At 33.7% G+C, this 27,041-nt stretch overlaps 1 protein-coding gene across 1 annotated transcript in view; it reads left to right on the forward strand.

Moving 5' to 3' along the window:
- LRRIQ3 (leucine rich repeats and IQ motif containing 3) overlaps positions 1-27,041 on the forward strand; it is a 232,589-nt gene that overhangs the window by 127,663 nt on the left and 77,885 nt on the right. Inside the window, exon 5 of the mRNA XM_089920929.1 lies at positions 15,246-15,354. Coding sequence (XP_089777055.1) covers positions 15,246-15,354 — 109 coding nt within the window. The remainder of the gene's footprint in view (positions 1-15,245; positions 15,355-27,041) is intronic.

Raw genomic sequence — 27,041 nt, forward strand, 5'->3', positions numbered from 1 at the left:
GCCACTAAATTATTTGTATTTAGGATTCAAAAAGAAATAAAACATATTAAAATTCTATTAATAAATTCAAAGAAAAAAACATTAAAATTCTATTAATAAATTCAAAGGTTCTGGAAGTGTTATATGGTTAATTTTTGATAAATGTGTTGTTTTACACAGTTTAGTTATTTTATGCTTCAGTTTTAGCAAATGCTAAAAAACAATTCTGCATGTCTGTTTGGCTTTTTGTTTACATTGTTGAATTATCATGAAGAACAATACTTTACAGTTTTTTGAAAACTTGAAAACTAAATCACCTGGAAAGTCAGGTCTCTTTCTATTATATTTATTATTTTTTGGTACTTCACATTTTTGACATTTCATTAGAATTCTGACAAGCACTACCAAAACTGTATTGTTAACTTCACAATATTTTTGTAACATCTTTACTGAGATATAACTTACATGACACAAAATTCATCCTTCTTAAGTACACAATTCAGTGATCTTTAGTCTTTTTACAAACTTTTGCAACCATTATCACTATCTAATTCCAGAACATTTTCATCAACCCCAAAAGAAATCCCATATATATTAGCAGTATTCCCAACAGACCTTAACAACCATTAAGATATTTTCTATCTCTATGAGTGTGCCTATTCTGGGCATTTAATATAATTAGAAGATAAAATATGTGGTCTTTTGTGTATGGCTTCTGTCACTTAGCATATTTTTAGGATTTATCCATGTTGTAACATGTCTAAGTCCTTTATTCATTTTTATAACTGAATAATATTTTACTGTATGAATATACCATACTTTAAAATCCATTTATTACTTGGGTTGCTTCCAATTTATGACTGTTATTAATAATTCTACTATGAACATCCATGTACAAATATTTGTGTAGACATACTTTTCAGTTTTATTGTGTATATATCTAGTAGTGAAATAACAGGATGATATGGTAATTCTATGTTTAACTTTTTGGGGAACTGCCAAACTGTTTTCCACAGCAGCTGTGCCATTTTGCATTTACATCATCAATGTATGAGAGTCCTAATTTCTTCAAATCCTCACCAACACTTATTATTTTCTGTATTTTTAATTATAGCCATCATAGTGAGTCTGAAGTGGTACTTCACTGTGGTTTAGATTTGCATTTCCCTAGTGAGTAATAATGCTGAGCATCTTTTCATATATTTATTGGCCATTTGTATATCTTCTTTGGAGAGCTATCTATTCAAAAATCCTTTGATAAGTTGTCTTTTTATTGTTGAATTATAAAAATTCCTTATATATTTTGATACAAGTCTCTTATCATACATATCATTTGAAAACATTTTCCCATCTTGTGGATTGTCTGTTCACTTTCTTAATGGTAAATTTTTAATTTTGATGAAATCCAATTTACATGGGTATTTTTGTCACAATTTTTTCTTATAACATCTAAGAAACCATTTTCTAAACCAGTGTCTCAAAGATTTATTTTTGGTTTTTTCTAAGAGTTTTATAAATTTAGCTCCTAAATTTAGGCATATGATTCATTTTGCACTAATCTTTATATACTATGAGATAGAGGTTCAAAATCGTTCTTTTATATTGGATATCCAGTTGTCTAGCACCATTTTTTTTTTGGAAAAAAAAACCCTCATCCTCCTCCTATTGAATTATCTTGGTACCCTTGTGAGAACTTGATTGACCATATGTAAAGATTTATTTATGGACTCTATTCCATTGATCTGTATATCTATCCCCCACAATCATTTTGTCATCCCAGAATTTTTATTATTTAAATAATATGCTACTGAAAAAAAAAGCCCAATATCTTAAGAATCTCTAGCAATGTAGTTTAACTATTGTGTTATAGTTTAGATTTAAATCTATTATCCTCGAATTTGTGTTTGATGTCATCTTACTCAAATTCAAAGATAAATCAACATGCAAACAAACTCCTCTCATGTGCACAAATGATATATTGTTTACCTCCAAATTTTTGAAAAGTTTGCAATTTTAAGACTCATGGATGGATAGATAATTTGATGTGGAGATAAAGTTTCTAAGAGTTGACAAGTGGAAAGAATATTCAAAGACCTTAGAGACAATTGATTTTTCCATCCATAGAACATTTATTTATCCCATTGATAGACCACATGGTATATTGCAAATTTCGTGGCCTTCATAATCACAAAATCAACTTTGCCTGCATACTTTAAACGTAATAGATATATACTGGCATAAATTTATACATATAAATAGGTATCAATATAACTATTTTTGATATGAGTGTTAAAACTTGGTTTTATTTTTTTATTAATTATTATTGGAGTATATTTGCTTTACAGTGTTTTGTTAGTTTCTGCTGTATAGCAAAGTGAATCAGTTATACATATACATATATCCACTCATTTTTAGATTCCCTTCCCGTTTAGGTCACCACAGAGCATAAATTTCAAGTACTCTGCTCTAACTTCAGTGCTCAGCATACTATGGGAAAGTCAAGAAGAGTGGAAATTTTCATTCTTTCGGAATTTGTTGTTCAGATGAGGTAATAGAATAATGACCAACACATCTATATAAATGAGCACCAAATATGTGATGGAACATATAAAAAAATGAATGTCAAAAAAGAAAAGATCAAGGGTCAGACTTAAAAAAAAAACTATATGAACAAAGTTGTGGAGGTGAAAATTAGCTTTGCAAATGTGTGAATGGGAAATAAACTATGAGAGGAATTGTGGAAACTGAAGTTGGATAGGGCCGTTAATGGACATTTTAATTTTCACTTGAGTGTTTAAAATGATTATTTAGCAAGAAAAATTCTCTCTATACATTTTAATACCATAGGCACAGTTACATACCTATCAAATTACTAAGAATTAACAAGTTACATTTGCTATTCAACTTTGTGTAGGATAATGGGCAATCAGATGTTAGGATGATTATCTAATTATTTTATTTATGATGTAAAGGAGAGAGTAAAGAGTGAAATTTTATAGCTATCACTTAATTTTTCTATCTATTAAAATGTCACAGATAGAGAACAAGAGAATGTAGGAAGGTTTCCCGAGGCTAGATGAAAGAGCATAATAGAGACCATAGATTCCAGTAGTTTGTGGGTATTTCATAATTTTGTGTCAGTTTATCTTTTAACTGTTTCTTGCTTACTATTCTGTTGTACACAGTACACGTCAGCTGGTTCAGTCTCTTCACCTTTCTCTTCAGTCTCCTGTTTGCCTCGTGTTTTCCTTATGTAAATTAAGCATTATCTATTTATTTCACATCTGCCTAATTCATGTTCTCAGTTTCTTCAATATGCTTTCCAGTGAGCTCAACTTTCTGATAATATTTACATTTAAAAAAGTATCATGCAAATTGGAACTTTAACGTGCATTTTATCTTGCAATTCATGGGAAATGATATATTAATTAAAGCAAAACTGGTTAGGCTAAGAAAGAATTTGGACTTGGCCATTGGAGCAGTACAGGAGACAGAATGGTTATAGTGCTAGGAACTAACAAAAGAGGGTCAGTCTGGTAAGTAGCTTTATATCCAGTGAGCTCTATTCACTGTCCACACGGCTAGCAGCAAGTAACCAACTAATATGAAAAGTTGAGCAACATTGAAATTGGGTCAGGTTGAGAAAGAAAGCTGGTATTAATGAAGTCTGTTATTGAGTATCAAAGCCTAGACACTGTGCTCAATGACTGTTTTAAAAAGAAAACTGGTACTAAAGACTGGATTGCTAGAATGGAGGCTTGGGAAATGGTCCAAGGCAGATGTCAAGGTAGAACTGGGAACATTTCAAAGGCAGAACAGAGTGGTGAAGGCTTCAGAATGACACAAAATGCTAATTACCATAATTATGTGTTATGCTATGAGCAAAGGTAAATTAATAGGGAACTCCAAGTATTAGTCTGCAGACTAGTCTTATTGTCTTATAGACTTAGTCTTATTATCTCCTATCATAGTTAGGTCCTAGAATTGGAAGGAGAATGGAGTCTGTATGTTGGAAATTTAGTAGCTCCAAAGGAGGGAAAAGATGATTACAGAAATAGAGCATTATATCTTGCCAGCAGTTTTTCCTTCAGAAAAGAACCATTACTGCGTACTGTGAAAGATTCTAGTATGAGAATTAAGCTCGGTAGAATTAACTATATTTGATCTTGGCTGCTATGAATCAGTTAGCCAGTTATTGAGAGCAAAATCTCTTCTTTTTCAGCAATAGGGCTAATATATAAAAGCATTGCTATGTGTTCCCTCCAATTCACCTTCATTCCAGTACATTGCCTCCTTTCTACAATTACACCATCAAACAGTCTCCATCTCAAAGTAGGCACTATAAAATGCCTTTGTTCATTCACCTTAAATTAAGTTTTTGGTGCCAAGGCCAAAACCTCCTTCCTGGAATCTCATCTTTACTTCCTTTTGTTTAAGAATGAGATTATTCCTACAGTTGTACCTCTTTATTTCTGTCTTCAGCTTACAGCATTAAATAAAAGGATAAAGTCCCTGATATCATCCAGAACAAAGATTTCTTCTCTTTTAATGTTAGAGGAAATTAGTTTCTCTTAGTTGGAATATTGTTACTAGTATTTGTCTTACGCATATTTCTATTTAAATTTATTTATACCATACTGTATTATGTGAATGTCTTAACTCTAGGAATATAAGCCACTTTATGGCAGGTTGTAATTTAGTTGTTTTGCCACCTTTTACCTAGCATAGTCATATGCACATAGGAGGCACTCAACAAATATTTACTAATTTAAAATACTATTCGTTGCATTTGCAAGAAGTATAATCCAAACTCTACTTATACTTTTTGAGTCATAATTTATAACTCATGGAGTCATTTTAGTATATTTTCTGAAAATATTAATCCACTGTGCTAGTATGAAAAGAGTAGGTAATAGAATTCTGCTTATCATTGAGATCTTTGTATGGGAGCAGGAAGAATTAAGGTTATCATTGAAAGAAGATAGATTAAAATAAGATGCAAGACAAAAGTAAAATACAGAGTTCAAAAGGATCTTACAAAGTTATGAACTATGCAGGTAAAACAGATTTTCTTGCTGGTCCTGTTACACTAGAACTTAGAACACCTTTCAAAGATAGAGAAGGAAAAGGGATTACCATACTGTGGTAATAAGAATAAAACTCATTCTGGAAATGCTATAGGCCAATGATATAAACAAACTAAATTATATAGATAAATTAATTAATAGCAGATCCTTAATGGGATATTAAAGTAAATGAAAATGGTTTTGCTGGATAGCCTTAACTGTGCACAGTGTTTCTTTTTGCTACTATTACAGGTGGGATATTTGATTTAGGGGCAATTGATCTGACATACTATGCCAAGTCATTCTTTTCCCTAAATCTTAGGAATGCTGATATAATTTTGAAAATGCTAGTTCAGAAGCACCACTAGAATTTTATACAAGATCCACATGTTTTTAAATTGGTGTATAATCTTTATGAGAGAAATTGTGTATATTTTCAATTACTGAATATTTGTAGGCAATGCATACACTCATTTCATAAGAAAAATCTTAGGGGAGAGAAGAGGTAGAAGAATTTTTTAAAATTATGCCTTTCCTTTTTAGTTTTAAGTTTTGAGTTCATTGAAATGTGAAAAACCTATCATTCATGTTTTTAGGTTTCTTGCTATCATATAGAGAGCCATGATTATTAGAATTCATGAGCACCGAAAAGCAAATCTGGAGCTCACTGTCCTCAAGGCAAAATATAATGTTTGCTGATTATCGTTAGCTAATGGTACACCTCAAGAGTTTAACTGTATTTTTTTCCATCTTTAAACTTTATTACTGTATTTTTCTTCAGGGTAAAAAAAAATTATGGGTCAATTTTCACTGAAGTGGGCTGGATTTACGTATTCACCTCTCATCAGTGTCAAAAGGAATTGTGCCCATCATTCCCTGGACAACAGGATGAAAACCTGTCTCTGATTGGACACTAGGGATATCAGCTGTAAACACAAGATAAGTGTAAAGTTGAAAAGAGAAATACACTTAATAATTCATTCAAGCAAGCATAATTTAACGATTTGAAACTTGCATAAAACTGTTCATGAAATTATTTACTTCCTCATGCGAGAAAGCTAATATTACCATTTTTAAGTCCAGTGAAATGTACCAGCATAAAAAAATTTGCTTTGCAAAGACTGCTAATGCAAAACTTTTCAAGCTGTCCATCTTTTAAAATAAAAAGATAATAAAATGACCATTCTTTACCACTTACTTAAAATGAATTTTCATTTATTCAAGGTAAGAGAGAGTGGCTATTTCAATGTATTTTAATATTGTCTAAGCCTTCAGTGACAAAGATTTGTGTACTATGACTCACCTAAAAATTGACAGTATTGAATTTTCGCAAAACAAATTTAGGTACCATGACATGGAAAATATTAATTATTGAATCATATTGCTGCTCTCTGATCTATTTAAGATAATTTTAGAGATATTCCATCTAAGTATGGGTTTCGGTGATTATATCCACCTAGAAAGCCTGTAGAGACTCACAATAAATTGCAGGCATTTCTTTATATATAAGTTTTTGTTTAACAAAATGTAAGGATTCTGACAATACCTACTTTATTAGCTTAAGAACTGAAAATAAGCCTGTTTGCATTTGAAAGTTTGGTAACTACAGTTTTGAGTCATTTTATCCAGCTTCAGGAATGTTGGACTTCATGTAAATAATAAACATTTGGACCATGGCAGAAATATTTCCAATAAGAGCAGTAGGGCTGAGGTTGTTTAGGAAGCTGTGCTGGATACATTGTGAAGTTGGACAGACTGTGATTTGTACTGAGGCTGTAGAACTTGCAGGCTGGCAACTCAGGGTCAGGTAAAGCACTTTATTGAACATCTCTACCTATCTCCTGAGTGTGTGTACATATACTGTTTTATACACACACACATATGCATGCATATATATTATATAATCTATTTTTTGCTCAAAACAGTCCCTGCAGTTCCTGAGATATATGTATCATTTGGAGGGAAGAAGTATAATTATACGGCATTAGAAACAGTTGTTTTAGTCCTTAGTCTAGTAATAAGAGCTTGTATGAAGCAACATTTACAAATATTCTGAATTCCGCAAATGAGTATATTACTCCCAGTTGCGGAAGGCTAAATCCTCAATTCTAGAAAATATTATCCAAGTAATTGTTACTGAGTCAATTTAATAATTTATAAGTATGTATTTATAAAGCATATTTAAGTTGGTTATAATATGCTTTACTTTAGAAACATGATTATATATATGGCTACTATGTTAATTTATTGAGATGTTTTCTTTATGGTAATATAAACCCCTCTTCAGATTCTAAACGAATTTAAACCATAAACTTTCTAAAATGCTAGATTTGCTTAAGGTGTGTAGGTTAGAGATCAACCTAAACATCATAAAATATTGGAGGTCTCTTTGTTCTTTTCTCCTCTTCTCATAAATATAAACATTGTTCAAATATACCTAGAAATATAGATTCTTGAGCTGTATATTTTATTGCTAAGGAAAAAAGGGTTTTTTTTCCTAGAAAATTCTATTTCACTGCCCATCATTAAATTTTAAACCAGCATGTGAGTGGTCTCATTTGGGGATTACTTAAGCAGTGTTAACTTATATTACTAATACATACTATATCCCTTTCATTTAAAAATGATTAGATTAAAAATTATTTATTTACTAAATAATTTACTAAATATTATTTTAATCAATTGAGTTAACATTTGAGGTTTAATAAGATGCACATTTTATCAAGAATGTGTTTAGCATTCAACCTGTGCTTTCTCCTATGTTTTTCTCAGTTTCAATGTCTTTATCTTGCTTCTCATGTTTTCTATATCTATATAGAGGGTTAATCATTAAATTATGCCATATTTTGAGAAGTACAGAATTTAAATATTCACAAAATAATAACTTTGTACCTATGTCTAACATGGTGTCATGGATATAGCTGGCACTCAATACATATTTTTTGAAAAAAACTAATAAAATGTCTCAATCCTTTTTTGTTATTTGTGAGTTGATACTGCAACAGAGATTGAAGAATCCAGTCAAAGTGGTGCAGGCATATTGAGATAAGTAAACCATGGCCTCAGTCCTCAGAGAGAATAATTTCTTCTAAGGATAAAAAATGTACTTAACTATTATATAAGGTAGAACACAATAAGTGCTTGAAAGTTATGAACAAAATTATATCGATTATGTAGAGTTACACTCTTTTTAAAATGTGATCCTTAGGCAAACAAGATACAGAATTATTTTCAATTATTACTATATAATATGTTGTCTATTAGACAATGTAAAAATATATTTTTAAAAGGATTATTAGTAGAATTGCATTGTCATGTAAATAGTAATCTGATACATTTCTGGAGAGATTTTTCAAAGAAACATAAACTTGTATACTCCGAAATATCCTCATGCCCTTTACTTTCATTACTCTGCCTACTATCAATTATTACTATTCATGAACTACTGTTGTGTTCTCTGAACTTGAAATTGTAACTTAGTCTAAACTCTGGAAGTTTGCAGCATCTCTTTTTTACTGGGTTTGACAACCACTACTACTAAGCAGTTGCTGTATTACCAGTGTCATATAGCAAAGAGTGAGCCTCAGTGATTTACTCATTGGCACCTCTAATCTTGGTGAAGATAGAACTTAGACTTTAATCATTCTTAAACTGAGGGAGCATATCTTCCTATAATGCTTTTTTCCCACATGTTCTTTAACTGGACAATTGCAGCAAAATATAATTTCAGCCATCCTCATTTCCCGTGGCTACTTTTTTGTATAGAAGAGAAATGTCACATTTCTTTCTATATCTACTAGGTTTCTCCTGTATTTGTTTATCCAGGTCATCCTTTGTGAATTCTCTTCCCCACATATCAAGAATATTATCACTTCACTTCTAGTCTTCATTGTTAAGATAAAGTAAGATTGGAATCAAATACAAGGTAGTAGCAATTTTTCAAATATCAGTTAAACCTGCCAGTTGCTTAAAGGGGACTATCTTAAAAAGTAACATTTTCCTCATAAAATTTTTATCTTAAACCATGCCCCTTCCTCCATGGTTTTTCCTGTTAACTAGCACTTATTCTTTAAAGCAGAGATGAAGTGGACCTTGCAACACATGGATCACTATACATTAGCCTCCCCTCTGGTGAAGGCTTTGCTTGCTAAGTTAATGAGAGGGTGTGTAGTCAAACACTAGAGCTAACAGGTTTTCATTCAGACATAAAAGAACAACTTTTTTTAGTTTTGCTTTTAGCATACTCCTAAAGTTATCTCTTTGAGTATTATATAGAGGACCTAAGATCTGGATTAGCACTTTTAAAGATGATGTCTTGGCTGAGAAGAGGAAAGGCAACAGAAACAAGAACAAAAACAAATGGGGTAGGATACCAAGGGGCTGGTGTCTTGGCTGTGATTCTAAAGAGGTTTTTGGAATCATCCTTGAAATGGAGACTACTTACAATGAATAATATATAACATAGACAGAACAAACGCTTGCTCAGGTATAGGATAGTATAGATAGTACAGGGATAGATAGATAACATAACAATGAGTCTCTGTTAACAATATGCTTTGATCAAAGACTTATAATTTCCTTTAAAGTCAAAGGACTCTGATTTGTATAATATATAATGTGAAAACAAAACCAAACAATCTTCAGAACACTAACTAGCCCAAGTTTAGAAACTCAAACCACTAAGGGTTGAAAAGGAATCTTGATTTTCAAAGACAGAAAATTTGACATAAATTATTTACCCTTGGTCTAGAAAGGAGTTTGAGGAAATTGTTACCACTGTCACCACTCCTTAGTATTAAATGATAAATTATCATTTCTCTTTGGAGAATTAAATATCTACTCCAGTCATCCATCTGATATTTTACAACCATGTACGTGTTTGGTTTGTCAATTACAGGAAGCTCCATAGATCCTCAGTTAATCTATTCCAATTTTCAGTAGTACTCTGAGGATTTTTTTCTCATTATGATTGAATGATATTTAATCATATACAGATTATCTCTCCCTATTTCCACACCTCTTATAGATGATTTTTTCTTAGCTCCTCCACTCAATACCATCAAAGAAGAGTTCTTTTGTTGTCATTGTGATGTAGGTAGATAGAGACATGTGCCTGAATAAATACATAATTATTCATATCAGATGGTTATGTTTATGTTTTTTGTGGGTATTGAGAAATGATAAAGTAAAAGATGCTTCAGAAAATTTAGAGAATCCATGTTGATGCACATGATAAAGAGCTTAGAAGAAGGGGATAGGATAATTGTAAAGGGTTGCTCAGTGAAATGCTTTGGAGTATCCATAGAGTATGAAAAATATCAGGAATGAAAGAATAGAATATTGAAAAGTGTTACTTGGGGTAGAGTCCTTTAAAAAATATAAGCTAGGAATTTATTTTAAAATTATGTCTAGTTGTTAGACGCTTTCCAACAAATGAAGTTTATATTATATTATTTTATGTTAGCCAAAGTTCCTAAACCTTCACTCATTCCTTCTAGCACTTCTCTTTAGTGCTATTCATTCAACATGTAACAAATAATTATTGAGTATCTGCTGAGTGCCAGGGGCCATTCCTGGCTTTGAGTAAACAAGATAAGCAAAGTCCTTAGCCCCTTGTGGACTAGATTCTAAGGAAAAAGAAAAAAAACCAAGATGTAACCCTAGTAAACAAACAAATAAAATTGTGATAGATGTTATGAATTAAATATATAAAGTTCTGAAATAGGGAATAATAAGAGGATGCCCACTTCTCATAGGATTGTCACAGAATGTTTTTATCTGAGAAGATAATATTTACAATTAAGACCTAAAGGATGGGAAGCTAGCCATGCAAAGTATAGGAAGGAGAGTGTTCTAGGCAGAGGGAAGAGCTTACACAAGGATCTGAGGTGTGAAGTAACTTGTTTTAGTTGAGTTGGGTTCAAGGGACTGAATGAAATCCAGTGTGGCAGGAGTATAGTGAACAAAGAGTAGCACAAGATGTGTTTGTGTAGTCAAGGGGCATATTTTGCTGGGTTTTTGTACCTCATAGTAAGGACTGAGCACCTTGGACAGCCATTATGGGATTTTAAAGCTAAAGAGAAACATGATCATATTTACCTTTTGACAAATATAAATATATCTTGTAACAGCTAGGGTTAAGGCAGAGACCAATAGGAAGCTATTTCTGTTTGGAAGGGATGATTATAGCTTACACTAGAGAAGTAAAGTGAAAACAGAGAGAAGTGAACAGATTTGAAATAGATTCAGGAGGTAGAATTGCCAAGATTTGCTGATGACTTAGATAAAGTGTTTCAGAAAAAGGATAAAATAGAGATGAAATCCTACATTTTTATGGTTTGAATAAGATAATGGTACATTTTACAAGATGAGGAAAATGGCAGTTGGAGGATGTGAGAAGCCCGGATCTCTTTGTTATCTCTTCTCTACACTAGATTTATACATGGCTTATTTACATAGAGCTTACTTTAAAAATAATTCAGTAGGTAGGCTCCTTTCTTTTCATGTTCCAGGTTATCTATATTCATCTGAAAATATGTTTCACTGACCTGAAACAGTACTTCAGCTATGGTTCAGAAATGAAAATGGTAAGATTGCCATTTCCCTCATTCTAGATGGAATGCTTATACAGCATAAAGTCATCACACAATAGACTTTTAATTTACTCTTAACTAAAATAATTTTTATCATTCATGTTTTTAAATTATATTATTGTAGTGATTAAATTCATTTTGCCCAACTGCAATATTTATTCCTATTAATATTCATCTATTCAATTTGACCCATTGCTCCAGTCTATTGATAATCTTTTAAATTTGTCCAGAATTAACTGATTTTGTTCTTTTACCACCCCCTTTGAAAATTTGATAAGCATTTTCTTTATATTTTTATTCACATCATTCATATAACTATTGTCAGCACAGGGCTAAGAACATGTCCACATATCAAGACATTAGAGATCTCCCTTCAGGTTAGCATCATTTTATTAATCCTTACTCTTTTCCATGTGATAGCTCAACATCTTTGATCTCCACCTAATCATACTGTCTTTCAATAAGTAGTGAAAGTGTTTATCAAACATGCTGCTGAAATGCAGGTTTATCATATCAAGGATATTGGAACCTGAATTAATTCTGACCCTGTTAAAAATAAAATTATATCTGATGTAATTCATTTATTTTCAATATATATTGCTCCTTGGTGATTATTTCTTTTCCAAATGCTACCAAAAATCCTTTAAATATTTTCCTAAATTATTGAAGACCAGTGTTAAATTTAAGGCACTTTAGTTAATAGAATATCCTTTCTGTTATTGAGAACAAGATATTAGATTTTCTCCAGTGTTGTCATAACTTGTTTTCTCTGTCATTTTGAAGATCAATCAATAAATGGGCATATCCTTTCTTTTTTTTCTTACAGTACATAAAACAAACATCCCATTTTCTTTATGATGGCAGCTTGTATAAGCCTCAGTTCATTTAGGGCTTTAGACACTCTGATCATTTTTCTATAGATTTGTTTCACTCTCACATATGCACCATTTGTCATGGTTCTTCTTTTATAAAAGCCAAGGAAGGGAAAGTTATTTTAAATGATGACAAACAATGATATGTGGATAGTATATAAAAACGGCTAAGTTGGCAAACTAAAGAAAATATATTTCTAAAAGGAACTAGCTAGCTACTGATTTGACTTGGAGGCTTTTAAATTTCATGATTCTGCAAATTAACTTTATTTGTGATAGAGTCTGGATACTCAGATTTGACAGATAGATATATACCTTTTTAAATTTTTCCTTATTCTTTCGGGGGTGTAAAGAAATAAGTACTAGTGGAAACAGAATTGTTGCACATATCCTTTCATTCCACTTTCATTATTTTCTCATGAGGAGAATATAAGTGTGAGATCTAGAGCACAGAAAGGGTCCATTTCTATGATTGAAGTAGAATTTGAGGTGATTTTTTAACATATGATGAATTGCATTGTCAGGAGGGAAAGACAGAGAGTAGTTACCAAAATAGAGCAAAATTCATAGAAGTAAGAAGATGTAAGAATGATATGGCCTGAAGAAGATTGATGGACAAATCTGAGGTTGAAAAAGCATTTAGAACTGATTGTTACAAATTTGATTGCAAAACAGTGGTCTACATTTTTTGTCATATTTTAATAGTAAGATTTGAGCCCAAATGAAAATAGAAACAGCATTATTTAAAATAGTCATGTTTTGATAGTGTATTATTATATTATATTTATTCTTGACAACCTAAAAAAATTTCTAAATATAGAGAGAATAGGTTAACTCGAAAGTAGCTATTTATTTGTCTTTCTAGCAAAAAGTAATATTTTTGTCAGGTAAAGACTGAAAATAGTGTTGTGTAAGAGTTATAGTAAAGGATTTTTTAGAGAGGAATAAAAACAGATTCATTCCAGGGTGAGATAATACCTAGTACCTATCATGAGCATTAAAAAAAATTCTTGCACAATGAGTCACTGCATAGAGACTATGTTTTCAAAAAATCAGTTAAAGGACATTACATATAAAATTTAAAAGATAAAATAAGCTTAAGGATATTTAATTAAATATATCTGTATTATATGGTGTAGGAATTTGGGCATAAAATTGTAAGTACAGGAGACTAGGACACATATCCAAGTGTTTCTTCTAAATTGTAGAGTAAAGGAGGTTTGGATAAGTGGACAGTCAAGGCAGGGGAAATATGAAAAAAATTATCTGTTTAAAAATTCTATCAGCTATCACGTTAGAGAATTTATGTGACTTTTTCTCATCTTGGATGAAGGTAATGCTATTCACTACAACTAGAAATAAGTATTAATAGGTTTAGAGGAAAGATATGACTTCAAATCTCTTGAGTATGTTGTGTCTGTGAGATTTTCCAGGGCGAAAGAACACAGCTCATGGTGGTTATGAGTATTGCATAAATTAATATCTATAAAGAGCTTAAAATAATGGCAAATGGTAAGCACTGTACAAGTATTCCATAAACAAATATACAGAACCAAGCACCTCAGAAAAGAGATCTATCTGAGGGTATATATTTGTGAATCTTCAGAATTTAGACCAGTGGTTCTCATCAAGGAAAGCATAATATTCTGGGAAAGTTTTTCCAAATACAAACATATGTCCCTTCCCAAGATTCTGATTTTTTTTATTTTCTGTAGCAGACTGTTAGTTGCCTACAAATATCTGTCCTTCTCTTCTTTCTTGGTAACAGACCCACCATTTTACTCCAGGAAGTAAAGTACCTAGCTAAAAGCCTGCATTTCTTACCCTCTCCTTTTTAGCTGTGGGAGGTCAGTGAGTTATGAACAGAAATTATTGGAAGGGCCTCTGGGAAAGTTTCTTAAGACACATGGCCTGTGCCCTTTTGTCATTTTATCCTTTCCTCCATCTTGCTGACTGAAATATAGACATGGTGTTTGATGCTCTAGTAGCTATCTTGACTCGTGAGTAAATCTTGAGGCTGGAAGCCATGTAGATGATGCAGTAAGATAGAGATGATACATTTTGAAAGAGCCTGGATTCTTTATTGACCTGGTTCCTCTGTATCAATCCTGAATGGTCTGTGAAGAGAAAGAGAGAGAACACAGTATCAATTATTAAAACGTCCTCAACCAGTTTACAGACATTGTATAGTTTACATCTGACAGTGCCTCTGCTTTACACAAAGCTCCTTATCAATATTCTACTTATTATCCCTTCCACACATATCTGATCCATTTGTACTTTTAAGGCCTGTGGTAATTCTGGCCCCATTTATTTCTACCTATTTTACTATCCTTTAGTATTCTGTAAAATGTGTCCCTCCTTTCTTACTCTGAATCTTCCATCAGCCTTCCTGGGCAACATTATCTTGCTTCTCTTTGTTTATTCCTTATTTCTCCTCCCCTCTGATTCCTTTTGTCATGGCACCCTCCTGACAGGTCCCCCTTCCCCTCAATTTCCCTTAGAATATTGTCCAAAGTATATCATTAACTCTTAATAGAAAGATAATTTATCAGAATCATAATGGAACTCTTTTCATCTTTCCTTAACTCTGCCTACCTCACAGGTTTTTGCTGTTGTTTTTTAAATAAAAGTCAATTATGATAATGTGTTGAAATACATGTGAGGGTTCTTTGAGAACTCTAAAACATATATGAGATATTATTGTTGTCATTGTTTTTATTTTGTTTCCACAGAATATACATTCTCCTGTTGATTTAAAATTTTCTAGTGAACAGAGAAAACATGTTTCTTCTATTTTATATGAATTAAGAACAGGAAAACCAAGACATCTCATTCAAAAAGGTTAGTTATATGAATTTAAAATTATATTTAATGAACATATTTTGATGAAGAGTAATTAAATTTGTTAGATGTTGGGCATGTTAATTTTGAACTATAAATATGAAATACATTTTGAGACTTCTAGATAAAATATTCATATCTCTTCCAATAGTTTATAAATATATATATGCAGAAAGTTGTTTCATGGATATGAGGGACCTGATTTTGAGTAGAAGTTGGGAATTAGGAGAAATAAGTATTAGCAAGAACCATATTGAATTGATAGTTTTGTTACCATATGGCTGTGCCAGTATGTTACCTCCTTCAGGAAATCTGTCAAGTATCAGATTAATTAATATAAATTATTTCAGTTAAAATGATATTAAATGTCTTTCAGGCTTTGAAGATAATTATTTTTTGTACACAAAAATACATTTTATTGTTAATAAAATTTTGGTCATCATATGTGTACCTGTTTTTATTTTGTTTTTGCAGAATTTCTTCTGTTAAAATGTGTTATGATCAGATGACATTTTCTTTACCTCTGTCTTTCACAGAAGAATCATAAAAACAGTTTTGTAAAATAATTTGAAGGTCTTAAAACTTTTCTCAAGGTTTCTCTTAAACCTTTTAAACATTATTTTGATAAGAACACTTAGTATGAGGCCTATGCTCTTAACAGATTTTTAAGTGCACAATACAGTATTGTTAGCTATAAGCACAGTGTTGTACAGCAGATCTCTAGGACTCTTCCATCTTGTAAAACTGGAATTTTATAATCTTTAAACAGCAATTTTCCATTTTCCCCTCCCTCCATCCTTTTAATTCTGAAATATTTGATTATTTTTCCTTTTTAAAAATTCATGGTAGTGTCTTTATCCTTATTGATTTTTTTTTCTTCTGTGTATGTGAACTGGTCGAACTCTACCAGATCCTCATTTGTCAGGCTTTGTTATTTCCTCACTTCGTTATGAGGTTCATGTACTTTATATACTTCCTAAAGCTCTGCATCTTTTATTTAAAAGTAATTTTATTTTAATCCAGTTATTGAACTCCTAGGTTTATAAACCAAAATGAAATGAAGGAAAAATAATAGTCCCATGCTCCATACCTCCCCACTCACTCTTCTTGCTACCCCAAAACAATAATCATTTAATAATTATTAATGACTCTTCTGTTATTTACTTTTATATTTCCAAGTAATATGCTTATTCTGCTAAAATTTCTTTTTCAATTTTAGATATTATATACAGTTTCTACTGTGAAAGATAGAGGTTTAATTATCTTATAAATCCTCCCTAATACACACTCTTAACATGTCCCCTCCTCTTTTCTCCCAATATAATTATATTATCACTATTTGGGGGTTAATTAATTTTTATTATTCTTATTATTATGGCTATGTAAATACTACTTACAGCTGAATCGCACAATATATTAGGCTATGTTTTCTTTCTTATACTATTTTTTTAAAACTTGTTTGGAAACCTCATAAGAGTCAAACCTCCACTTATCACCAAGCACACCCACATATATCTATTTTCAAGATACTTCTGCTTGAGCCCTTAATTTGCTGATCAGGACTGCTTGCTTTCTAAACTTGTTCTTAACAGCTGTCATCTTGGTACATCACTTCAATTGTGATCCCGAGAATTCATTTGTTTCTATGCTGTGTTGTGACTCTTGTTTCCAGGATTCTATATCTTGTTCTTTCTTGGTTTATTTTCTTAAGTTAATGCAGTGCTTTCTTCTATTAGTTTACTGAGAAATTATATATAGGAGGTAAATTTTTTAAAACCTTGAAAATCTAAACATGTCTTTATGCTACATTTATGTTTAATTGATGATTTAACTGTGTAGAACCTTCAGAATTTTCTCAGAATTATTTTATTGTCTTCTAGCTTCCAGTGTTTCCTTTGAGAAGTCCATTGCCATTCAGTTCTCAGTCTGATGTGTGTGAACTTCTGTTCATTGTTTTTCTCTTCTGACTAGAAACTTTCAGCATTTTATCTTGTACTAGGTGTTCTTCAATTTCACAGTGATTTGGCTCAGATATTTTTTTGTTTGCTTGTGTAGATTTTCTTTCAATTCAATTTATTGTGACTTTTTAATCTGTTATATCCCTCGTTTATGTATGTTTCTCTTGTATTATTCTGATGGTAAATATATATAACACAGAACATACCATTTTAACCATCTTAACTGTACATTAAGCGTATTTATATTCTTGTGTAACCATCATGACCATCCTTTTGCAGAACCTTTTCATATGCTTCAACTGAAACACTATACCCATTAAACAATGACTCCCAATTCTCCCCTCCTCCCAGCTCTTGGAAATCACCATTCTACTTTCTGTTTCTAGAATTCCTATGGGTATGATTACTATGGGTATCTCATAAAAGCAGAATTATACAGTATTTGTCCTTTTGTGACTGGATTATTTTAGTTAGCATAAGGTCGTAAAAGTTCATCCATGTTGTAACATCTAAGAATGTTTTTCTTTTTAAGGTTGAATAATATTCCATTATAAGTACCACATTTTTATCCATTCATTTGTCAATTGACCCTCGGGTTGCTTCTACATTTCAGCTATTGTGAATAATGCTGCTATGACATGGGTGTACAGATATCTCTTTGAGACCCTGCTTTCAGTTGTTTTGTGTGTATACCCAGAGGTGGAACTTCTGGATCATATGATAATTTTATTTTACTTTTTTGAGGAACTACCATACTTTTTTCCACAGTGGCTATAACATTCTACATTCTCAGTAATAGTGCACAAGAATTCGAATTTCGCCACAAACTGACCAACACTGGTTATTTTGTGCTGTTGTTGTTGTTATTATTGTTGTAGTAGTGGTAGCCATCCTAGTGGCTGTGAGGTCATATTTCGTGGTGGTTTTGAGTTGCCTTTCCATAATCATTAGTGATGTTGAGCATCTTTTTTTTCTTTTTTTAACATCTTTAATACAGTATAATTGTTTTACAATCGTGTGTTAGTTTCTGCTTTATAACAAAGTGAATCAGCTATACATATACATATATCCCCATATCTCCCCCCTCTTGCATCTCCCTCTCACCCTCCCTATCCCACCCCTCTAGGGGGACACAAAGCACTGAGCTGATCTCCCTGTGCTATGCGGCTACTTCCCACTAGCTATCTATTTTACATTTGGTAGCGTATATATGTCCATGCCACTCTCTCACTTTGTCCCATCTTACCCTTCCCCCTCCCCATGTCCTCAAGTCCATTCTCTAGTAGGTCTGCATCTTTATTCCCGTCTTGCCCTTAGGTTCTTCAAGACCAATTTTTTTTTTTTTTTAAGATTCCATATATATGTGTTAGCATACGGTATTTGTTTTTCTCTTTCTGAGTTACTTCACTCTGTATGACAGAATCTAGGTCCATCCACCTCACTACAAATAACTCAATTTTGTTTCTTTTTATGGCTGAGTAATATTCCATTGCATATATGTGCCACATCTTTATCCATTCATCTGTCGATGGATACTTATGTTGCTTCCATGTCCTGGCTATTGTAAATAGAGCTGCAGTGAACATTGTGGTACATGACTCTCTTTGAATTATGGTTTTCTCAGGGTATATGCCCACTAGTGGGATTGCTGGGTCATATGGTAGTTATATTTTTAGTTTTCTAAGGAAGCTCGATACTGTTCTCCATAATGGCTGTATCAATTTACGTTCCCACCAACAGTACAAAAGGGTTCCCTTTTCTCCACACCCTCTCCAGCATTTATCGTTTGTGGATTTTTTGATGATGGACATTCTGACTGGTGTGAGGTGATACCTCATTGTAGTTTTGATTTGCATTTCTCTAATGATTAGTGATGTTGAGCATCCTTTCATGTGTTTGTTGGCAATTGGTATATCTTCTTTACAGAATGTCTTTTTAGGTCTTCTGCCCATTTTTGAATTGGGTTGTTTGTTTTTTTTGATATTCACCTGCATGAGCTGCTTGTATATTTTGGAGAAAAAACCTTGTCAGTTGCTTCGTTTGCAAACATTTTCTCACATTCTGAGGGTTGTCTTTTCGTCTTGCTTATGGTTTCCTTTGCTGTGCAAAAGGTTTTAAGTTTCACTAGGTCCCATTTGTTCATTTTTGTTTTTTACTTCCCTTTCTCTAAGAGGTGGGTCAAACAGGACCTTGCTGTGACTTATGTCATAGAGTGTTCTGCCTATGTTTCCTCTAAGAGTCTTATACTGTCTGGCCATACATTTAGGTCTTTAATCCATTTTAGTTTATTTTTGTGTATGGTGTTAGGGAATGTTCTAATTGCATTCTTTTACATGCAGCTGTCCAGTTTTCCCAGCACAACTAATTGAAGAGGCTGTCTTTTCTCCATTGTATATTCTTGCCTCTTTATCAAAGATAAGGTGCCCATATGTGCTTGGGTTTATCTATCAGCTTTCTATCCTGTTCCATTGATCTATATTTCTGTTTCTGTGCCAGTACCATACTGTCTTGATTACTATAGCTTTGTAGTATAGTCTGAAGTCTGGGAGCCTGATTCCTCCATCACTGTTTTTCTCTCTCAAGATTGCTTTGGCTATTCTGGGTCTTTTGTGTTTCCATATAAATTGTGAAATTTTTTGTTCTAGTTCTGTAAAAAATGCCATTGTTAGTTTGATAGGGATTGCGTTGAATCTGTAGATTGCTTGGGTAGTACCATCATTTTCACAATGTTGATTCTTCCAATCCAAGAACATGGTATGTCTCTCCATCTGTTTGTATCAGCTTTAATTTTTCTTCCACAGTGTCATAGTTTTCTGCATACAGGTCTTGTGTCTCCTTAGGTAGGTTTATTCCTAGGGATTTTATTCTTTTTGTTGCAATGGTAAATGGGAGTGTTTCCTTAATTTCTCTTTCAGATTTTTCATCATTCTTGTATAGAAATGCAAGATTTCTGTGCATAAATTTTGTATCCTGCTACTTTACCAAATTCATTGATTAGCTCTAGTAGTTTTCTGGTGGCATCTTTAGGATTCTCTATGTATAGTATCTTGTCATCTGGAAACAGTGACAGTTTTATTTCTTCTTTTTCGATATGGGTTCCTTTTACTTCTTTTTCTTCTCTGATTGCTGTGGCTAAAACTTCCAAAACTACAGTGAATAATAGTGGTGGAGTGGACAACCTTGTCTTGTTCCTGATTGTAGTGGAAATGGTTTCAATTTTTCACCATTGAGAATGATGCTGTCTGTCATATATGGCCTTTATTATGTTAAGGTAAGTTCCCTCTATGGCTACTTTCTGGATGGTATTTTTCATAAATGGGTGTTGAATTTTGTCAAAAGCTTTTTCTGCATCTATTGAGATGATCATATGGTTTTTCTCCTTCAATTTGTTAGTACGGTTTATCACATTGATTGTGTATATTGAAGAATCTTTCCATTCCTGGGATAAATCCCACTTGATCATGGTATACGATCCTTTTAATATGCTGTTGGATTCTGTCTCCTAGTATTTTGTTGAGGATTTTTGCATCTATGTGTTATTGGCCTGTAGTTTTCTTTTTTTGTGAAATCGTTTTTTGGTTTTGGTACAGGGTGATGGTGGGCTCGTAGAATGAATTTGGGAGTGTTTCTCCCTCTGCTATATTTTGGAAGAGTTTGAGAAGGATAGGTGTTAGCTCTTCTCTAAATACTTGATAGAATTTGCATGTGAAGCCATCGGGTCCTGGGCTTTTGTTTGTTGGAAGATTTTTAATCAGTCTCAATTTCAGTGCTTGTGATTGGTCTGTTTATATTTTCTATTTCTTCCTGGTTCAGCCTCGGAAGGTTGTGCTTTTCTAAGAGTTTGTCTGTTTCTTCCAGGTTATCCATTTTATTGACATATAGTTGCTTGTAATAATCTCTCATGATCCTTTGTATTTTTGCAGTCAGTTGTTATTTCTCCTTTTTCATTTCTAATTCTTTTGAGTCTTCTCCCTTTTTTTCTTGATGAGTCTGGCTAATGGTTATCAATTTTTGTTTATCTTCTCAAAGAACCAGATTTTAGTTTTATTGATATTTGCTATTGTTTCCTTCATTTCTTTTTCATTTATTTCTGATCTGATCTTTATGATTTCTTTCCTTCTGCTAACATTGGATTTTTTTTTGTTCTTTCTCTAATTGCTTTAGGTGTAAGGTGAGTTTGTTTATTTGAGATGTTTCTTGAGGTAGGATTGTATTGCTATAAACATCCCTGTTAGAACTGCTTTTGATGCTTCCCATAGGTTTTGGTTTGTCGTGTTTTCATTGTCATTTGTTTCTAGGTATTTTTTGATTTCCTCTTTGTTTTCTTCAGTGATCTCTTGGTTATTTAGTAGGGTATTGTTTAGCCTCCATGTGTTTGTATTTTTTACAGATTTTTTCCTGAAATTGATATCTAGTCTCATAGCATTTTTGTTGGAATAGATACTTGATACGATTCAAATTTTCTTAAATTTACCAAGGCTTCATTTGTGACCCAAGATATGATCTATCCTGGAGTATGTTCCATGAGCACTTGAGAGGAGAGTGTATTCTGTTGGTTTTGGATGGAATGTGCTATAAATGTCAATTAAGTCCATCTTGTTTAATGTATCATTTAAAGCTTGTGTTTCCTTATTTATTTTCATTTTGGATGATCTGTCCATTGGTGAAAGTGGGGCCTTAAAGTCCCCTACTATGATTGTGTTACCTTCGATTTCCTCTTTTATGGCTGTTAGCATTTGCCTTATGTATTGAGGTGCTCCTATGTTGGGTGCATAAATATTTACAATTATTACATCTTCTTGGATTGATCCCTTGATCATTCTGTAGTGTCCTTCTTTGTCTCTTGTAATAAATAGTCTTTATTTTAAAGTCTATTTTGTCTGATATGAGAATTGCTACTCCAGCTTTCTTTTGATTTCCATTTGCATGGAATATCTTTTTCCATTCCCTCACTTTCAGTCTGTATGTGTCCCTGGGTCTGAAGTGGGTCTCTTGTAGACAGCATATATATGGGTCTTGTTTTTGTATCCATTCAGCCAGTCTGTGTCTTTTGGTTGGGGTATTTAGTCCATTTTCATTTAAGGTAATTATCAATATGTATGTTCCTATTACCATTTCCTTAATTGTTTTGGGTTTGTTATTGTAGGCCTTTTCCTTCTCTTGTGTTTCCTGCCTTCAGAAGTTCCTTTAGCGTTTGCTGTAAAGCTGGTTTGGTGGTACTGAATTCTCTTAGCTCTTCTTGTCTGTAAAGATTTTAATTTCTCCATCGAATCTGAATGAGATTCTTGCTGGGTAGAGTAATCTTGGTTGTAGGTTTTTCCTTCATCACTTTAAATATGTCCTGCCAGTCCCTTCTGCCTTTCAGAGTTTCTGCTGAAAGATCAGCAGTTAACCTTATGCGGATTCCCTTGTAAGTTATTTGTTGCTTTTCCCTTGCTGCTTTTAATATTTTTTCTTTGTATTTGATTTTTGATAGTTTGATTAATATGTGTGTTGGCATGTTTCTCCTTGGATTTGTCCTCTATGGTACTCTCCGCACTTCCTGGACTTGATTAACTATTTCCTTTCCCATATTCAGGAAGTTTTCAACTATAATCTCTTCAGATAGTTTCTCAGTCCCTTTCTTTTTCTCTTCTTCTTCTGGAACTCCTATAATTTGAATGTTGGTGTGTTTAATGTTGTCCCTGAGGTCTCTGAGACTGTCCTCAATTCTTCTCATTCTTTTTTCTTTATTCTGCTCTGTGGTAGTTATTTCCACTATTTTATGGTCCAGGTCACTTATCCGTTCTTCTGCCTCACTTATTCTGCTACTGATTCCTTCTAGAGAATTTTTAATTTCATTTATTTTGTTGTTCATCCTTGTTTGTTTGCTCTTTAGTTCTTCTAGGTCCATGTTAAACGTTTCTTGTATTTTCTCCATCCTATTTCCAAGATTTTGGATCATGTTTAGTATCATTACTCTGAATTCTTTTTCACGTAGACTGCTTATTTCCTCTTCATTTGTTTGGTCTGGTGGGTTTTTACCTTGCTCCTTCCTCTGCTATGTATTTCTCTGTCTTCTCATTTTCCTTAATTTACTGTGTTTGGGGTCTCCTTTTTGCAGGATGCAGGTTCGTAATTTCCATTGTTTTTGGTGTCTGCCCCCAGTCACTAAGGTCGGTTTAGTGGGTTGTGTAGGCTTCCTGGTGGAGGGAACTGGTGTCTGTGTTTTGGTGGATGAGGCTGGATCTTGTCTTTCTGGTGGGCAGGACCACGTCTGGTGGTATGTTTTGGGGTGTCTGTGACCTTATTTTGATTTTAGGCATCCTCTCTGCTAATGGGTGGAGTTGTGTTCCTGTCTTGCTAGTTGTTTGGCATGGGCTGTCCAGCACTGTAGCTTCCTGGTCTTTGAGTGGAGCTGGGTCTAGTGTTGAGATGGAGATCTCTGGGAGAGCATTTGCCATTTGTTATTACGTGGAGCCATGAGGTCTCTGGCAGACCAATGTCCTGAACTCGGCTCTCCCACCTCAGAGGCTCACACCTGACACCTGGCCAGAGCACCAAGACCCTGTCAGCTGCAAGGCTCAGAAGAAAAGGGAGAAAAAAAAAAGAAAGAATGAAAGAAAGAAATAAAATAAAGTTATTAAAATAAGAAAAATATTATTAAAAGTAAAAAAATAAAAACATAATAAGAAAGAAAGAAAAAAGAAGAGAGCAACAAAACCAGAAAACAAATCCACTAATAGATAACAAGTGCTAAAAACTGTAGTAAAAAAAAAAAAAGAACTAAAAAGGACAGACAGAACTGTAAGACAAATAGTAAAAGCAAAGCTATACAGACAAAATCTCACAAAGAAGTATACGTATGCACACTCAAAAAAAGAGAAAAAGGAAAAATATATATTTTTTTTTAAAAAAAGGAAAAGAGCAACCAAATCAATAAACAAATCTACCAGTGATAATAAGCTCTAAATACTAAACTAAGATAAACATAAAACCAGAAACAAATTATATGCAGAAAGCAAACCCGAAGTCTACAGTGGCTCCCAAAATCTGCCACCTCAATTTTGGGATGATTTCTTGTCTATTCAGGTATTCCACAGATGCAGGGTACATCAAGTTTATTGTGGAGATTCAGTCCGATGCTCCTGAGCTGCTGGGAGAGATTTCCCTTTCTCTTCTTTATTCGCACAGCTCCTCCGGTTCAGCTTTGGATTTGGCGCTGCCTCTTCATGTAGGTTGCCTGAGGGCATGTGTTCCCCACCCAGACAGAACAGGGTTAAAGTAGCAGCTGATTAGGTGGCTCTGGCTCACTCAGACCATGGGGAGGGAGAGGTACAGAATGCAGGGCGAGCCTGTGGCTGTAGAGGCCAGCTTGACATTGCAACAGCCTGAGGCATGCTGTGTATTCTCCTGGGGAGGTTGTCCCTGTATCACAGGACCCTGGCAGTGGCTGGCTGCACAGGCTCCTTGGAGGGGAGGTGTGGTTAGTGACCTGTTGTTGCACACAGGCTCCTTGGTGGCTGCAAAAGCAACCTTAGCATTTCATGCCCCTGTCTCTGGTGTCCACATTGATAAATTTGGCTTGCGGCTGTCTCTGGAGCTTGTTTAGGTTGTGGTCTGAATCCCCTCTCCTCGCGCACCCCGAAACAATGGTCTCTTGCCTTAGTCAGTTCCAGATATTTTCTTGGACTCCCTCCCGGCTAGCTGTGGTGCACTAGCCCCCTTCAGGCTGTGCTCACACAGCCAACCCCAGTCCTCTCCCTGGGACCTGACCTCTGAAGCCCGAGCTTCAGCTCTCAGCCCCACCCACCCCAGTGGGTGAGCAGACAAGCCTCTCAGGCTGGTGAGTGATGGTCATTCCTGATCCTCTGTGTGGGGATTTCTCTGCTTTGCCCTCTGAGCCCCTGGTGCTGTGCTCTCCTCCGTGGCTCTGAAGCTTCCCCCCCAACCCCCCGTCTCTAACAGTGGAGGTGCTTCCTAGTGTGTGGAAACTTTTCCTCCTTCACAGCTCCCTCCCAGAGGTGCAGATACCATCCCTATTCTGTGTCTGATTTTTCTTTTTTCTTTTGCCCTACCCAGGTACATGGGGAGTTTCTTGCCTTTGGGGAGGTCTGAAGTCTTCTGCCTGTGTTCAGTAGGTGTTGTGTAGGCATTTTTCCACATGTAAATGTATTTCTGATGTATTTGTGGGTAGGGAGGTGATCTCCACGTCTTACTCCTCCACCATCTTGAAGGTCCCTCCCTGGGTATCTTTTATTGTGCTTATCTACTGTATGTATATCTTCTTTGGAAAAATGTCTATTCATATCTTTTGCTCATTTCCTAATTGGATTGTTTGATATTTGTTGCTGAGCTATATGATTTTTTATGTATTCTGGATATCAATCGTCTATCGGATATATGACTTACAAATATTTTCTCCCATGCACAAATATTTTCTCCCATGCTGTCGTTTGCCTTTTTACTTTTGATGCACAAGTTTTAAATTTTGATGAAGTACAGGCTATTTGTTTTTTGTGTGTCATATGTGCTTTTGGTGTTATAACCAAGAAGTCATTGCACAATCCAATGTCATGAAACGTTTTGCCCTGTGTTTCCCTCTAAGAGTTTTATAGTTTTAGTTCTTATGTTTAGACTGTTGATCCATTTGGGGTTAATTTTTGTATATGGTGTTAAGTAAGGAACCCACTTTTTTGCATATGAAATGGAGTTGAAAAGATTGTCCTTTCCCCATTGAATAGTTCTGATACCCATGTTGAAAGATATTTGACCCTGTGTGCAGTTTACATCTGGGCTCTTATTCTGTTTACATTGATCTGTATGTCTGTCTTTATATCAGGGCCACACTGTTTTGATTACCAAAGCTTTGTAGTAAGTTTTAAAATGGGGGTGTATGTGTGAGAACAATTGGATTTTGATAGGGATTGCATTGAATTCGTAGATTACTTTGAATAGAAGCTTAATAATATTAAGTCTTCAAGTTCATAAACACAGGATGTCTTTCCATTTATTTGTGTCATGTTTAATTTATTTCAGCAACACGTTAAGGTTTCAGTGTACAGGCTGCTCACCTCCTTGGTTAAGTTTGTTCTATATATTTTAGTCTTCTTGATACTATTATAAATGGAATTGTTTTCTTTATTTCCTTTTGGTATTCCTCATTGTTAATGTGTAGAAACACAAATGATATTTGCGTGTTAGCTTTGTATGCTGTAATTTTACTAAATTTGTCTATTAATTCTGACAGAATTTTGTGAGTATGGGGTGTGTGTGTGTGTAAAATCTTTAGGGTTTTCTGCATATAGGATATGTACTCTATGAAGAGAGAAAATTTTATTTCTTCCTTTCTGATTTGCATGTGTTTTAATTCATTTCCTTGCCTAAATGCTCTGGCTAGGACTTGAAGCACTATATTAAATACAATGATAAAAGTGGGCATCCTTTTCTTATTTCTGATCTCAGAGGAAAAATTTACAGTGTTTTACATTGACTATGATGTTAGCTGTGCTTTTTTCTTATATACCATTAATATGTTGAGGTAGTTTCCTCCTATTCCCTGTTTGTTGGGTGTTTTTATCATCAAAGGGTGTTGAATTTTGTCAGTTTTTTTCCTGAATTGATTAAGATAATTGTGTGGTTTTTTCCCTTCATTCTGTTAATGTATTTTACATTGATTTTCATATATTGTGCCATTTTTTCATTCCAGGAATAAATCCCAGTTGTTCTTGGTGTATAATATATATATTT

Source organism: Delphinapterus leucas, chromosome 1 (genome assembly GCF_059928025.1).
Source record: "Delphinapterus leucas isolate spDelLeu-1000000601 "Yukka" chromosome 1, BTC_Dleu_Yukka2, whole genome shotgun sequence".
In the NCBI taxonomy this organism is placed as follows: domain Eukaryota; kingdom Metazoa; phylum Chordata; class Mammalia; order Artiodactyla; family Monodontidae; genus Delphinapterus; species Delphinapterus leucas.